This window comes from Numenius arquata, chromosome 6 (genome assembly GCF_964106895.1).
Source record: "Numenius arquata chromosome 6, bNumArq3.hap1.1, whole genome shotgun sequence".
In the NCBI taxonomy this organism is placed as follows: Eukaryota; Metazoa; Chordata; class Aves; order Charadriiformes; family Scolopacidae; genus Numenius; species Numenius arquata.
In genome coordinates, this window is record NC_133581.1 from 24,384,005 (window position 1) to 24,401,162 (window position 17,158).

Genomic DNA, 17,158 nt, shown 5'->3' on the forward strand with positions numbered 1-17,158 from the left:
TTACCAGAAAAAAACAAACACAAACTACTGTATACTATAAACTAAAAATCATCACTTCAAAATGGAATAAGGCATACTGCTTGCAGTCTTCACGGCATTCCTTTAACAAACCCTAATTTTCTTCATGATTAAGCCCGGAAACATGAATTTTACTTTTCTACCTCTGATTTATGCCTTGCATGACACATAGATTTTCTAAGTTCAGAATACTGCCACTTACTTGTCCTTCCACAGACCAAAACCTTTTGCCAGAGTAAGAATGAGTCTAGAAAGACAGGCAGATCTCCTAATCTGCTTAATTGAAAATTAGCCAGCAAAATGACATTCACAGACATTGTCAATGACAAATCACTCACAGGCCAAGGTAGGATGCATTTTTCAAAGTATGCACTAAATTACACCTACTTGCTGTCGAATTTCTTCTTCCATCTTTACTGGGGACCCCAACTCTGCGACTTGTTTGACACCTTCACTAGCATATCCTCCATACTCCCAAAGGATGTAGTTCTTTGAGTGAGAACTACCGATGATCGCAGACCAGTGGTTGGTGCGTCCTTTCAGGGGGCAAGAGAAACCAAACAAAAACATCAACAATCAAGACAGCCTCAATATAATGTAATTCCTAATTTTTTATTAAAGTGAAAGGTTTTAGTGCCCGGTCTCAACCAGCACCAAGCTTTTGCATGTGTTGCATGCTGACAGTTCTCATTACATCAATACACCATATCTTAAGAGTAATTATTGGATATAACAACCGGCAGAAACAGTGAGATTGTTTTTCAGCTGATCAAGCAGCCCCTCCAGATAGGTTTAGTATATTTTTTCTTTACCAAAGGCTTCACATCTTCAGGAAGTTTAAGAATACTTTTATTTTAGGTTGTAAAATATTTTTAAGGGTGCTGCAAGGGAAGACTTCAGTGGTCACTCAAAGATTTAACAGCAATTCATTTTCTTACTGAGAGATACTGGATTCTAACAGTCCACTAGATTTGTATTTGAGTGGTGACAGCAGATTACCAGCAAAAGGCAGATATAAGCATGACTACACTATCATTAAATGCTATAGATTTTTGTTTATAGCTTTGTGCCCAAGCATTATCAGGAACAGAGCTATAAATGGCTCACAGCCAGAAACCGCCCCTAGCAGAGTTGTAAAAAGATTCCCGTTCCTGTTTCTCATCTTGAGAACAGAAAAAGGAAAAACAATGTAAAAGTTTAAAGAGAAAATGTTAGAGAAGTCTGATGGAATTGAAAAGAGAATCTAGCAGAAATAAGGAGTCACAGAAGTCCCACAGTACCGGAAACAAAAATGAATTCACTTAAGCGTCAAATAACACTCTGCAAAGATATGGGCTTAAAGGAAAAGGATGAGAAAATTAACCGCTCACATAAGGAGACAGTCTGGTAACAGTGCAAAGACTGTAGGATATGAGGGAGACAGAATGATGGAATAAGACAATACTCAACATTTTTCTTTGCAATGCAAAAGGTAGAGAGTAGCAGTGAAAACAGTTGAAAGTGAATAAATGAATGAAAAATAATGTAAACAACAGGAATGCAAATTTAAGATATGAAAGGTGGGACAACAAAATTGAAAAAGACAGTGTAGAGAATTGAATAGATAAAGTCAGATGCAGAAACCTAATCACAGGAGAACGGAAAATAGATTAGAAATAAAAAATGAACTCCAACAGTAGGGGTAAAAAGCTAGAAAAGTGTAGCAAGTAGAATAGACAGATGAGGGAGATGGCCTAGCAACACAGCAAACAAAGCCTCCATAGTTTCCCTAGTGCTAAACTTAGACCAAAATATACCTACTGGGCTCTGAATTATAGTAGACTTGATGTTTTCAGAGTCCATTAAAGCTAATCAGTAATTGAGCCCAAATGGAAGAAAAACAAAACTAAAACTCATCCCCACCCTGAAGAGACTACAGTGTCAGAAGATGATTTCTTGATCTAAGATCTATTTATTGTTCCTTAAATATACACTGGCACCTTGTCAAACCACAGAGAGATACTGTCAATTCAGTTCCAGTGATGGGACCACCAGTTTTGCCCATTCTTTCTTCCTAGCACACAGGTCTATCTCACAAATCATAGACAGCATCTTTCCCTGAAACACAGTAAGTGACACTTAACGAAACTTACTGAAAGAGAAGGTTCCATATAGTCCCTACAAAAGGAAAATGTATCACTACAGAGAGGAACCAGAGTGTGTTTTAATCTTTAGTAAAATGGACAATGAATTGTTCCATGTGCTCCAAAGCTTTTCACACTCTCTATCCTAAACAGACCAAGAACCTCTGATGTCTTTGCAACCAGAGCCCAGCTTCTTCCACTAAACACCTCTCCCTAAAGATATTGGCTCTGCAGAGAAAGCAACTGGCCCACCTACTTGCCCAAATGAGCTGTTGGAAGTATACTGCATCTACCATAAACCTTTTACAAAATCTGTGCAACACTTGCAAATGTTTCACTCCTCACCTTGAACCTCCCATTTTAATGAGAACAAAGAGACAACTCAATATAGTTTCTTAAGCCTTTTCCTCTAAAAGTCAAAGAAACTTGTCTACGTGAAATAATTTGAGCAGTACAAGGCCAGAGCTATTTTGCATCACCAGTCCAATGTCACTATCCAATTCTTAAAACAGCAAACAGAATACTGACAGCTTTCCAACTGTCTTATTTCACTTCCTTTTTGTATGAGTAGTTTCTCAATTTACACACTTATATGTGTATTTTTGCATAAAGATCGAGGTGGCACCACAACGTGAGAATGCATCCTCTGACATATTTCATAGATGTGCCATATCAAATCATGACGGAGGGCCTATATATTTCTGTTATCATATATGGGTGATACCCAGAGACAATAAATGCTTTTAAGCCACAGGGCATATGCAAATACAAATCTTTCTGACTGGCAAAGTGTGATAAGAAATTTAATAGTTCCCCCTGAGTAAGATTTAATAAAAAATTAAATACTCAGCTTCCACTAGTCCTAGTATCAGGAGTCATGATAACTTGCAAGAATTACCTGAAAAGCATCCTCACTTTTTTTAAGCCTTAGTTTGCAAATCAGTTGGGTTTTTGTTTGTTTTTTGTTTTTGTTTTTTTGAGTCTGTCTGAGATCCATGACAGCAACATTGTTTTAAGAATTAGTTTTTGAACACTTTCTATAGCTGTGGTACACCTCTCTCCATTCAATCTATGGTTGATAAACTCAGAACAGGACTGTGTTGCAGTGGTCTCATTCAAAGCAATGCTTTATAGAGTAGGTGCATCTGATAACTCCTAAACAGACAATACACTTTTAAATTTAAAGGAACAGGGGTATTTTAAGTGCACTGGTATAATAAATGTAAAATTATTCATAATCCATGGAATCTGTGAAAGCCTCAAAATAATTTCCCAGAATTAAAAGTTTTGCACTGCAACTTCCAGGAAAATTCCTGTTTAATAGCAAAAGAAAATACTTTATTTGGCAAAAGCAGTTTCTTGGAGAAAGCTAAGCAACAGAGTACATATTACTTAGGGATTTTTAAAGCAAATCAGAAGATAAGTTAAAGAATAGACACAAAATGTAATTTTTATGGTCTGCTTTCTATTTCAGCCATTCTAATGGTATAAGGATTTTTTTCTGTGATGTCTTGGCAAATAATTAGTGATTTACCACAATCCATAATAAATAGCATTTTATTTTAATGTAATTACTGCACAAGTGCAACATTTTAAGGAATAATGTTGATGACTAGCTTTCATTTTTAACATCAACACATCTAGATGAGCTCTTTTCCTCAGCTTTCAGAAATTTCAATGTAAAATCTTATCAGCTGTTATTACTGGGCTTAATCATGCTAGTATTGTAGGGTTATCTTTTCACTTATCCATTTTTTTTAAGTGAAATGTTAATATAATTCACCACTTTGTAACTGGGAAGAGATAGCAGTCTACAGAGTCCACTATTATGGCAAACTATTGCAACTTGCGTACTTTCACAGTCATGCACCCATACTCCTCATGTGTTCACTGACTTGGATTTAAAAGAAAAGGCCATTTATCCCCAATATTACATCATTTAATCACAGTAATTTCATAGTTTTCAATCATTTTCTCATGCCCTATTTCTAACCACCAGCTGAATCCATACAAATAATGCATATAAAGTGTCACTCTCAGCAGATATATAATTCATCCAATAGCCTATAAGAGCATTCCTGCAATTATTGGGTTTGGCTCATTTTATTTCCCGTGTATTACGCTGACAAATAATATCTGAACAATACTACATTCAGCTTAAAATGTACGAGAGACTCAACACAAGCAATATTGCTCAGGCTGTTAATACTACGAGCTTATTGACACACAAACCATATTCGAATTATATGATGATACTCTGACAATGTGACAATAATAATAATAAAAATTGAAATATAGAGTCTATATAACAAACATCAGCCACAGAAAACATAACAAAGTTTCAAGACCAGTAAATGTGACCCACGTTCTCAAATCATTTTGTAGCCTTTATTGCCACAGACTGAGCATTCAGTAATGAAAGAACAAATGCATAATACACATTTTTGTAACTTTGGCTTGTTAGGTTAGTTGGGTTATTGCAACAAGAATACTGATTCTGCAGTTCAGAAACTTTAAAAACAGAAACAGACAGGCAAATCTCAGAACATGTATGTTATCTGTCTACTCAACCAACAAAGACAAAAAAGACAGAATATTCTAAGGTGTCTATATCTAATTAATGTCCTTAGGCAGCAAGATTCAGGGCTTATGAAAACTAATTGGAATCTTTCAAAAGATTCTGAAGGAAAACATGTTGGCTAGAATGGCATGGTTGTAAAATCAAAATATTAGTGTGTTGCCCATCCTTTGTGGCCTTTTTCTTAAAATCTCATTTCCTAGCTGTACATTATAAGGCAGTAAAGCTTTCACTTAAAAAAATAAAATTAAAAAAAAGTAACCTTTCTCACCACAAAGAAATCTTAAAGATGTGATCTTATACGCACCTCAGTTCAAAATGTCAGGCAAATCAACAGAATTTTTTTGTAATGTATAGCATTCGCAGAAAGATCTACAAGTTTTCAATACTGAACATTAGCAGTATTCCATATATGTCGTAATTTACACTGCTGAGCTGTAAATAAGTAATGTTGTGTCATACAACAAGCTCCAATCCCTTTCATGGTCCCTATATGGTACAACAATAGTAAAAGAATGATACTCACGTGGAAAATCTTTGGGATGTGTTTTTTCTGACCAGTTTCCATAAAAAGTTAGCCTGTATTTGGCAGTTCCACAGGCACAACAGTCTAAAATGGGTTTGTCAGTCACACCTTCTGAGGCTGAGTCTGAAAAAGCAGCAAAGTACCCAATGAAAATGGTTACAACTCAGAATCAACAGATGACAGCAAAGTTGCCATAATAAATACTCCAGTAAATAAATTTGAACTAAACATATTTTTTCATTTATTTTTAAGTGGGGCTACGCTAGACTAAACTAGAACCCTGAAATACCTACATCATATTTATAAGCAAATATAATGACTTAAATCTACATTTTTAAATAAGAAGGCACTGCTATTTCAGTCGTCTTCAGATTCAAAACCAGTTTGTTTCGGTTCTCATCTGATATGGACAAAACCTCACCTGATCTAAAAACACATCTGGCCTGGAACTTCTCGACAGCCAAAGCATCTAAATTCTCCAGTGGGATGCAATAACCCACTTCAATGCTTACATTTAGGAAAGAATAAAATAGCCCAGGATTCAATAAACTAAGTGCCTTGGACACAAATGGGTTCCACACTAAGACCAGGTAAAAAGCTGCAAGTATCACATTTAGGGGAAGGCAAGGAAAATTGTATAAGGAACAGTATATGTGATAAGGTAGAACATAACTGAAGATTCCAAATTTCATAGAATCATAGAATGGTTTGGGTTGGAAGGGACCTTAAAGATCATATAGTTCCAACTCCACTGCCATGGGCAGGGACACCTTCCACCAGACCAGGTTGCTCAAAGCCCCATCCAGCCTGGCCTTGGACACCTCCAGGAATGGGGCATCCACAACTTCCCTGGGCAACCTGTTCCAGTGCCTCACCACCCTCACAGTAAAGAATTCCTTCCTAGTATCTAATCTAAATCTCCCCTCTTTCAGTTTAAAACCATTACCCCTCATCCTACCACTACACTCCCTGATAAAGAGTCCCTCCCCATCTTTCCTGTAGGCCCCCTTTAGGTACTGGAAGGGGCTATAAGGTGTCCCTGGAGCCTTCTCTTCTCCAGGCTGAACAACCCAACTCTCTCAGCCTGTCTTCACAGGAGAGATGTTCCAGCCCTCTGATCACCTTTGTGGCCTCCTCTGGCCTCAGTCCAACAAGTCCATGTCCTTCTTATGTTGGGGGCCCCAGAGCTGGGTGCACTACTCCAGGTAGGGTCTCAAGAGAATGGAGTAGAGGGGCAGAACCACCTCCCTCAACCTGCTGGCCACACTTTTTTGATGCAGCCTAGGATTTGTACCTTTGAACTTGGATGAAACTGTTCAAGGCCTCAAAATTTTACTTTGATATAATTTGCTAAGAGAAATATGTAGAACATGTCAAGGAGGTCAGAAAGATACCTCAGTTTACCTTACCTTGTTCACAAATTTTTTTGGTGAGAGAACCCTCATTTTGAAAATAAATTATGCGCTTCTGCACAATACTGGCTCTATAAAGAAAAAAAAAAAAAAGAAAGGTTTTAAATATATCTATTCCTTAAAGGAAGAAGAAAATGCATCATAAAGTAGCAAAAGGACAGAACTGGACTGCAGAACTGGAGGCATATTTCCCTCTTCTAGCAATACATATACATGACACAGGACTACAGATGGGATATTTTAATTTTAACTTGCATTTAAATTTCATCATGTTTTACAGAAACTTGGAATGTTATTACCTTTAGAGAAGTGATCATAGTCATATGGTGAAGATCTGTGCTCTTGAAATGCATGATGGTCAACCGAATATTCAATATTTCAACCGAATCTTATATTAAAATACTGAAATTATATTCAATTTCAGAAAAATAGCACAGCTAAAGCAAGCAGCTGTTTGTAGGAAATTAAATGGCAATCTGAAGAGATAAATACTTCTGATGTATGACAGCAATTCAGTGCAAATATCAGGTAAAATAGAAGTTAGAAAAAGAGCTAGCATAAGCTAAAGTCTTTAAAAGCAATTCAAAGGTTCCAAAAGATGAGCCACTTTAAAATTAATTAAATTTAGAATATTTTATTAAGACTTATAGTGCAAACGACATGTAAGTTTATAAGCCTCAGTTTGGGGGAGTGAGGAAGGCTGAATCTGAAAATGATAAAGGAAAAAACAGAGTTACTGTGCAATTTTATTTTTTACAGCTGAAACTGTAGAGCTGAAATTTAGCTGATTTTTAGCCTCCCATCAGAGAGACCATAAATTGAATTTTTCATCAAAGATCTTCAAGCCAGCAATGCACCAAGCAGATTGGTATCATAACCACCACATGGTAAATGTCAAAATCAATAATCAACTGGAATATATGTTCCAATGGCTCAGATCACCTCTTTCAGTCCTAAAAAAAACTTATGTATCTTCTTTGACCAGTCTTTAACTATAAAAATTTAATTCACAGGTAAACTTTATCTTTTTTCTATAAGAAAACATAATTTGGTTAAATTCAAAGACATTCTTTGGACAGAGTTTTCTGAGGAGAAGATGCTTTAGGAGCTTGCACTCTTTGTTTACTAGTAAGGAAGCGCATTCTTCTAGCAACACTTTGTACCAACAGTCATATTTAAAACTCTAAATAGCAAGGGCCAGATTCTTGTCTTACCTCAACTTTACAAATAACGATCTTGATCTTTCTAGAGTATTCCTTACTCATACCAGTTGAAGTAAGAAGAAAAATAAGACTGTATATGCTTCAAAGTGTTGTAGTCACGTAAGCCTTTCTTTGACAATATCCCACCCCATAAAATTACGACTTTTACTGTGCTTGCTTTGTCAAGATACACGGTCAGAGTAGGATAGGAAGAAATCTTTATTTTCACATTTTATAGCACCCAGGAGCATAACCGGGTTTTGTAAACCTCTTAAAGCTAGATGAAACTGGAAAGGGTGCAGAAGCTACAGCTTGCTCTTAATAGGGCTGGCATCTTCTAAATGAAGATGTGGTAAAGGACAATACAGGCAACCGACCAAAGCTGTGAAAAAACAGCATGAAATGGAGAAGAGCAAGACTGACTGTTACAAAAAGCAAGAGCATGACCTGCCTGTATTTGGTGAAGGGGAACTCCTAGGGCTCATCTTTATAAGGGTGTGTTTACACTAGGGATAAATAAGAGCCTGTAGCAAATAATAGAAAGTGAATTAAACCTAGAGTTAGTTGAATCTGTCTTTTATTAATATGAAAACTGCCACGGGACAATTTAAATGGTGCCAGAAGAAAATGACCAAGTATGTAAGAAGCAGAATGAAAGCTTTCTGAGAAATCTTTTCAGGGTTTCTAACAAGAAACAAAGGGAAAAAATAAAATGAACAAAATCACCAAAACAACTACTAGCAACAATAAGAGCCCAAAGGCCAGCTTGTGACAGTGGCATGCTACCTTACTTTCTCCAGCCTTCATGTTGAAAACCAAATACAACTTTAAAGACTTTTTGAATGCTATGCTGCAATTAGGAACCAATACCAATACTTTCACACAGACTCAATGGAACACATACAATTTTTGATACACCATCAATCACGCTTTTTCAAACGCTGTACCATAAAACTGGAAACCAGTTATGTAGGATGATTAATAAAATGCAAAGTAATAGCAACCTAAGCTGAAATGTATATGCATCATCACAACTCACACATTGTCAAGATGCTTTAATTTCTTATACACTGGCCAGTTACCAGCGGCCATCTTGCAGGATTGATACCAAGGCCAAAGCATCTTCATCTATGTCCTAGATGAGGGGGTGTGCTGCAACCTCAACAGGTTTGCAGATCCTACTAAACTGGGAGAGCAGCTGACACGATGGAGAGTAAGGTTTCTATTTAGACAGGCAGATTCCTGACAGACTTGAAAAATGGGTTGGCATGAACCCCATGAAAAATCAAAGACAAAGTCTTGCACATAGGATGGAGTTACAATGGTACAGTACAGGGCACCTGCTAGCCAGAGAGCAGCTCTTTGCAGAAAAGGCCTTGGGAGTCTTGGTGGATAAGCTGACCATGAACAAGTAGCATGTCATTGCTGCCGAGGCAGCCACCAGCCTCCTGGGTGGTTTCAGCAAAACGTAGCAACCTGGTCAAGGATTTGACCAGGATTTGGATTTCTTTCCCTCCTTTTAGTACTTGTGAGACCACATCTGGAGTATTACATCCAGTTTTGGGTTGTCCAGTTAGAGAAAGACATTGCATTACTAGAGAAAGTCCAGTGAAGAACCATCAAGATGATTACAGGGATGGAGCCCATGATGTCTGAGTGGAAGCTGAGAGAACTGGGTTCATTCCATCTAAAGAAGAAAATGCAAATGAAGAAGAATCTTCCTCATTGTTGTCTTCAATGACCTATTGGAAATATACAGAAGAGGTAGAGCCAAATGCTTCTCTGAAGTGCATAGTGGAAGGATGCAAGGCAACAGACAAGTGGGTACAGAAGAAATGTCATGCAGAGACAAGGAAAGTCTTTCTCACCATGATGGTCAAAGTGATCAAACACCAGAACAGGCTGCCTAGGTAGTTTGTACAATCTCCACCCCAGAGATATTGAAACTTGTTTAGATCCATGCCTCAGCAACTTACTCAACCTACCTGATGTAACAACGACTACTTCAAGCAGGCAGGTAGACTAAATGACTTCCAGAGGTCCCTTCCAACCTAAATAGTTCTATGACCCTGTGCTTTAAATATCATTTTAAAGAACAGGTTTTCCAAAGCTTACTCAAAAAAACTCTACCACTTGAAAAATCAAAACAAAAAATCATCTGCTTGATAAAGAAGCTCCAAAATCTGCAAATAACAAAGATATTACGAGTATTTAATTTGATCAACAGTTATTTTAGTAATAAAATGTAGAAAGATTGTTTGAAGCCTGAAGTGTACCTACATTATTCTTTTTGCTGCAGTTAGCTCATCACTGTGAAATGTCAAGGGAACAGTTCCCCTTCTGACAACAAAAGCTTCACAGCTTTCTGAGTCACTGTCTCTTCATCTGTGTTTGAAATTATATATGGAGCTAATAATCTAAATGGAAGTTCTGTTACTGATTCCAAGTGGAACAGGAACGGTATATTAGATGGCTGCATAAATACCAAAAGCAGGCAGGCAACTTGACAAATACTCAGACAGAAACAAATTAATTTTAAAATATTGTTTTAATAATCAGCTTCTAGATTGAAGACAGACCAAAGGATATGATCAGTGTATTTGCCTAGTTGTTATCACTACCTTTTAGTCACTTATTATTTTTTTTACATAATTTTTATTCCTCTGTAAAAATTCTGATTTGGACTACAGATTATTTTCTTTGGTTTTGAAGCTTACAAAAACAGCTTAAAAATGGAATGGTTAATTTTACAGAGAGGTAAGAAAGCTTTTAAGAATTTACACAAGGTACACATCTGCTCAGTCTCCATAAATTCTTCCCACCACTTCCAACATCCAGTGCTGTCTGAACTTTATGGGAAGGGGAAGAGCCAATGGCTTTGCCCTACATATTAAGTTAGGTGGATCTTTAATTGACTTGTTTCTCTCTTTGACTGTCAGCATACCGTGGAATAAAAAAGAAAAAGTAAACAAATATGACTCAAAAAATCTGTTTGTTTTTTTTTTCCATTTTCTTCAAAGTGATGCTTCTGGATTTGTGTTAAAGCTTTTCCATCACTAAACTAAGGAGCCAAACTGTATGTTACAGGCATATATATACCTAGCAGCACTTGTTTTTATTTAAAAAAAAAAATCAACTCCTAAAAGTGTTACTTATTATTTCTGTTTTGTAGTTCTCTCAGCAAAATCAAGGAATATTTAGTAGCTTCTATAATGTTTGTTTTGGTAATACTACTTTAGAATGTTGTAGGTTGGATACAAGTATGTCAGTCTCTGTCCTGTCTCAGTTTCGTCAGACCTCATCCGAGCATGAGGGGAGAAAGACCTACCCTGAAAAATTTCCCTGAATAAGAAGGACCCAGCACAGTTCCACAATGATCGTACCATCCTGCTGTGAAAAGTTCTACCAAAGACACATAAATTGCTCTGGGATATTAACAAACAGGAAATGTCATAAACTATAAAAATTCAGAGCAGCCTTGGGAATGCTCCAAGTCATACCAGAAACAGAGCTGGTTCAGGGTTTGGTTTTTTTTTTTTTCCTTTCCTGCACAGAAACAGCTTTAGACCATTTTCCTTACTCTTTTTGTCAAATCCTAGCATCAGCAGAAATACTCTTAAACTACTGGATTGCAGATAAGAAGTTTTTATGGTCTATATTACTACGAGTTAAGCTTGTCTTGCCCTTCCAGCCACCAAAATTATTTTCTTTATTTATTTCATGCCTTACTGGTTTAATTACATTATTGTAAGTTGTTTCCCACCCCAGAAAGCTACCAAGAATAATTATACTTAATATGATGTTAAGTTCATCTGCTTTTAGTTTTGTTGTCTTTTGGAGAGAAAGAATTTCTAAAGGTACCATTTACCTTAGTGATAGAAAGCGAGGTGAAAACCACGTATTTACATCTACTGTCATTTTGTTGGTGCTAGTGGATTTTGTAATTCTAATGCATTATTTAGGACATTCTCATTTTCTTTCCCACTGTGTTGTCTTAGAAAAAAAAAAAAAACACCCTACATTCCTGTCAAGTACTTACAAGGTCAGGAAACTCCAAGTTTACGAACAACATTTACTTCTCTTTCTAGTAATTAGGAGACTCTTATTAAAAATAAAACAAAATTCCTCTGAAAGCACATACAACCCTTTAGCCATTACATGCCCAGCAATTTTTACATTGGTAGGATATTTGACAACTACACTCTTCAAAATAATTTTAAACTAGGAAACTGTGCTCAGTCTCACCAAAAAACAAGAAAGCTCCATCTACACCAGAACCTAATTGTGTCATCAGCCACCACTGACAAGGGTCAGTACTATTAAGAACTTGCATGAAATTATTTCTGTCTTGATTCCTAACTTAGAAGCTAACACAGTGCAATTTTTGTTGTTATTTTGTTGGGTTTGTTCACTTGTTTATTTTTAAGTATGTTTTTAATACAGTTTGAGCAAACCAACCAGACAATATTTGATGTTGGATAAAACAGTAATATTACTGTAAACTTTATCAATGTTGCCATAATTCAACATTTACATCTCTGCACAGGATGAGTGCCTTTTCTCTAATAGATTAGTCAGCTAAGAAAAAATAAAAGCTGCTCACTTTTTAAAAATTCATTGCATACATATGCGTCAGAATATCCTTCTTCAGTTTTATTTTTCAACATTTCACCCATACTGTCAGAAAATATAATGGAGAGAAACCCCACAGCAAGAGCAAAGTACTCTAAACTTGTCTTACAGATGTGTTCTAGCTTCAAAATCCTTTTGGTTGTCCTTCATATCATACCCAGGTCTACTATCACACGTATACATGGGAGCTCACTGACTTCAGGACTGACTTGGCCATCATATATAATACAACAAAAAGCTCTAAGGGAAAACATAATTATATATGCTGCTATCTTGTATTTGTCCTCAGAAAATCTCTCTGTTCTTTGCTTGAATGGCCACAAGACATAAATATTAAATCTAAAATCTTCAGGATAAAAACTCATACTGACAAAAAACATTTCTGACATCTACGTTACACCTATTACTTGAAAAAAAAAGACCAAAAAAAACCCCACCAAAGGCAAAAAAGATGAAAGAACGAGTTTGTCTTGGGCTCTTGAGAACATTTCACATTGCTTAAATCCCTTTGCTATTCGTGGGCTATATCCTCACCAGGTATTTTGCTAGCCACCGTGTTTTGGTAGCAAGTACCATTTCCATGAATTTCAAAACTAACCATTATAAATTATGCTGTAAAAAAAGTCAGAAAAGATTGGATAGGACTGGACGGTTGGAGGATATATTTATTTTGTTATTCTAAGTACTAGTTTTGCATAGTAGATGGAAACAATCTATCAAAGGTGGGAATATAATTTTTACCAAGCTAGTGATACCAAAGTCATGTTACTTGACAGCTATATTAATTGAGCTAACTTGTGATAAGAACTGATACAAAGCACTTATGTATTAACTAATAAATCCTAAAATCAAAGTGAAAAATGAAACAAAAGAAAAAACTTATCAAGCATTATTTTATTTCTTTTTAAAAGGTCTATGCAACCTGTATGACACTCACCCACTGGCACAGGGAATTCTAAGACTTGATTCCTCTGGCTGTTCAAGAGAAGCAAGAAAAGAAAGAGGTAACCATGACCCCTTTTGCAGTCTGTAGTCTGCTTTACCTGCTATGCTGGGACGTGGCAGAGAACAAACCACACAGCCAAAGATCACATTTCAAACCCTCCCACATGCGCAACTCTTTACCAGTCCTCTGTTTCTGTGCTGTCACTACTTGACCTCTGTTGATTTTGCCATTATTGCACAGCAAGTGTGGACAGCTGTGACACAGTAAAAAGCATATTTGCCCTTTTACAATATTTATTTTAATCTTTATACTCTACATATATTCCCCTCCCCTTCTTGAGCCACCTTCTCCCACTCCAGGCTGGGGGGATGAAAAAACCCATTCTTTTAATATTGTATTCAAAAAGCAAAATAAGTAAAAGTTAAATATCAGCATGCATGCTCAGTCAATGAAGCTTGAAAAAAAAATCCCCAAACCTTTAGAAAAATTGTTCTAAATCTTTATTATTCTTAGGGGATTCAGGAAGGAAGAATTTGTAGATAAAAGCAAAAATATCAGAGCTGTCATTCTTCAACTATTGTTTTGAAACAGGTGTCAACTAGTAATACACTGAAGTTATATTTTAAAGATTAAATTATTTGCTTATACAGACAAAAATTTTATGTCAAGAGCAACATCCTAACCAGCTCCATCCACTTGTAAAATACTGATTACTGGGTATTCAGTAGCAGGAATCCAAATTGGAATAAAGTATTTGATATTTTCAAATTCAGAAAAATCTTCACCTCATTTCAGGTGACAGGAGCCTGAAGGTTAAGTGTACAATTAACAGAAAAAAATAACACTCCCTGAAACTAAGCTAAGTTGATTGGATATTAAAATGCTTAATACCACTTCTTAAAAGAGACCTTAATGTTATGAACGTATGTGCCTTGGGAAGTTTAATTTTGATGCAGTACCTTTAGTACTTAAGTCTGACACCACAAATCCACTGGAACCATCTGAAGAGACTTGCCATTTCCTTAGTGCAGCTAAGACACGTTTCAGCTTTTAAGAACTAACACCTGTAACAACTGCATCTCTTTTACCTCGTCTTTTCTAAGAGCTTTCACTGACAGCTGAGACTGCAGACTACTGAACAGACAGCTAATGCCAGAAGATACTGTTTTTTTAAGCTGAAAGATATGAGTGCAGAGAAATGAAAAAAAAGAAAGGACCAGTAAAGATAAAAGGGCTGAAATCTGTAACTTTTCCGCTTTTCTCATTCTGAAGGGACAGTATATGGGAAGAAGGCACATTCAAATTGTATTTCAGAATTATCTGGAAAGACCATCCTTTTCATGCAATATATAACTTTCAAAGAACGATCAAATCAATCCATGAAATTATTCTGCATCATTACGGAGGTTTTCACCAAGCTTCTCCTCTTACTTTTTGTTCAGCAACTGCTGGAACAAGTTTGTGGCTTGAGGAGAGCATTAGGGTAGTGTCTCTAGTTCATTCAATTGTTCTGGTTGCAAAAATTAGTTGCAGTAAGGATTTGTAGCAAATATTGTTGCAAAACTTTGGTATGCAGATTTTTGGAGAATGCAATGGCAGGGAACTTATACATAGTGTTTTTGCTTTTCCTGCTTCTGCCCTAAAAATGTTAAATTCAATACAACCTTCTTGTGTCTGACTAGCTGCCACACCAGTAGCACTGGTGGCAGTTTTGCTACAACAGATCCAAAAAACCACCCTGGGCCCAGTAACTGATGAATACATAAAAATATCAATACCAGAGCTGTGCTCTTCAGTCTGTGTTTGGGAATGCTTAACAGCTGCTTGGACAATGAAAAAATTAAATATTCACATGTACTGCCCCTATCATGATGCAAATAAGATGTGTCCTTTAAAATATACTCTGCCAGGATCATTGACAGGAAGCACAGAGCTTCCAATACTTCTATTCCTCTGTGGACATTAATATTAATGAACCACAGATTAGCCTCAGAAATTTTCAGTAAACTGATCTCTTTTATTGTGCTTAATCAATATGGGAACAGAAGGTCAATACCCGACCATTTACAAACAACACCTACACGTGGGATTGAGGAAGATTTTGAAGGATTTCACCACAAAGTTACAGCACAAATCACCTTTGGTTCACTGGTGGAATTTCAAAGTATATTGATGGAAATGGTGCCCAGGGCATGCATGCCTTGAACCTGAATGGGACAGCAGACAAGGAAGGCTCTAAGCAAGTCAGACCAGCAAACAGACTACAGTAATCCTTGCAGTTCAAAGACAACAAAAGGCTGGGTCTGTTGTGATTTTACCTGATTCAGATTATTGTGCGAAGAGAACACAATATCGGATGTTTGGCTAGGTTAGGAGAAGGTAAACACTGGGTGACAACTATTTTTGAATAAGGATTGGTGCAGAAGAGATTTATAAGCATGAGAATTGCCATGGGAATCAGTTGTGAATTAGGCAGCTAAAGGCCCAAAGGAAGAAGAATCAGGAAGCTGAATGGGATGACAAGGTAGCATCAGCACCTAAAGCAGCAGACTATCTGGGACACATGAAGTAAACACTAATGGCTGTTACTAGAGCACAGCAGAAACAAAAGGACCAAGAAAGTAAATGGATAAAGAAGAATTGCTAAACACACTATAGGAAAATCAGAAAAATACTCTTAGGGTTAAGGAACTAGCAATGTTGAATGGTACAGAAACAGGTGTTAGGAAATGGATCAAAAATTGTCTGAGATATGCATAGGAAGGGCAAGAAAAAAGTCTAGTCATATCTCCTTGCTGCAGCAGTGGGTGGTCAGACTGTGGATGTGATTACATATAGATAATATACATTAGCTCCTCAAAACAGGCTGGGGTAATGAAGCTCCTTGGAAGTGACTGACTCCTTCTCTCGAGGCGGTTTGAAGTTTTTTCTGTAAAACAACATATAGAAGCAGGGAGAAAGGGGAAAACCTTTAGGAATACGCAACAGTATCAAGAAGCTTTTTGTCTCTGTGGGGCTCGTGAAGCCTTGTTGACCCAGATAAAGGTCATCATTTCATGGAGGAAGCGATTACAACTATGCTTAAAGGATCGGGGATTACACAAAAGCTACACAGTCTGTATCTCCCTCAATCATCAGGACAAAGAGAGCACATGAATAGAACTATTAAAGCATCATGAACAGTAGTAAGTAGTAATGGGAAGGATTAAGATGATAAATTACCCTTCATATTAGCAGCTTTGAGAACCAGGCACAGACTAGGAACTGGAATCCAGCCCTACCAAATTTTATTTGGAACAAAAGTGCAGTTAATTAGATTCTTAACTTCATTAGAAACTCTGAGAGGGAGATGTTTTAATGTGGATAATTGAGATACACCAAGCGTGATTAGAGATACAGGAGGAAATAGAGTAAAGGATCAGACATTGTAGAGTCAAGCAGTGGATATGAATCGATTACGTTTTTAAGATTGACACCCAAGCAGTGCAATTTAAACTTTTCCAACAGTTGGTTTAGATTTCAAAACTGAGGCAAGAAGGAAAACAAACAAGACAAAAACATAAGGTATGTTTTTGACTATCTGACTGTTTTTATAGTGGGTAATCATTTGATCCCACCAAACATTTACACAGAGACAGAAAAAATACATGCTTTGAAAATTAAAAACATACAATTATCAGATACACTGATGTTGAGGGGGTTTTGAAAACCTAGATGTGCC

At 36.7% G+C, this 17,158-nt stretch overlaps 1 protein-coding gene across 1 annotated transcript in view; it reads right to left on the reverse strand.

The window, feature by feature from the left end:
- The window catches only part of SPON1 (spondin 1), a 188,115-nt gene that overhangs the window by 123,464 nt on the left and 47,493 nt on the right, over positions 1-17,158 (reverse strand). Inside the window, exons 4-6 of the mRNA XM_074149656.1 lie at positions 6,655-6,728; positions 5,246-5,368; positions 406-554 (exon numbers count right to left, since the gene is read on the reverse strand). Of these exons, the coding sequence (XP_074005757.1) occupies positions 406-554; positions 5,246-5,368; positions 6,655-6,728 (346 nt within the window). The remainder of the gene's footprint in view (positions 1-405; positions 555-5,245; positions 5,369-6,654; positions 6,729-17,158) is intronic.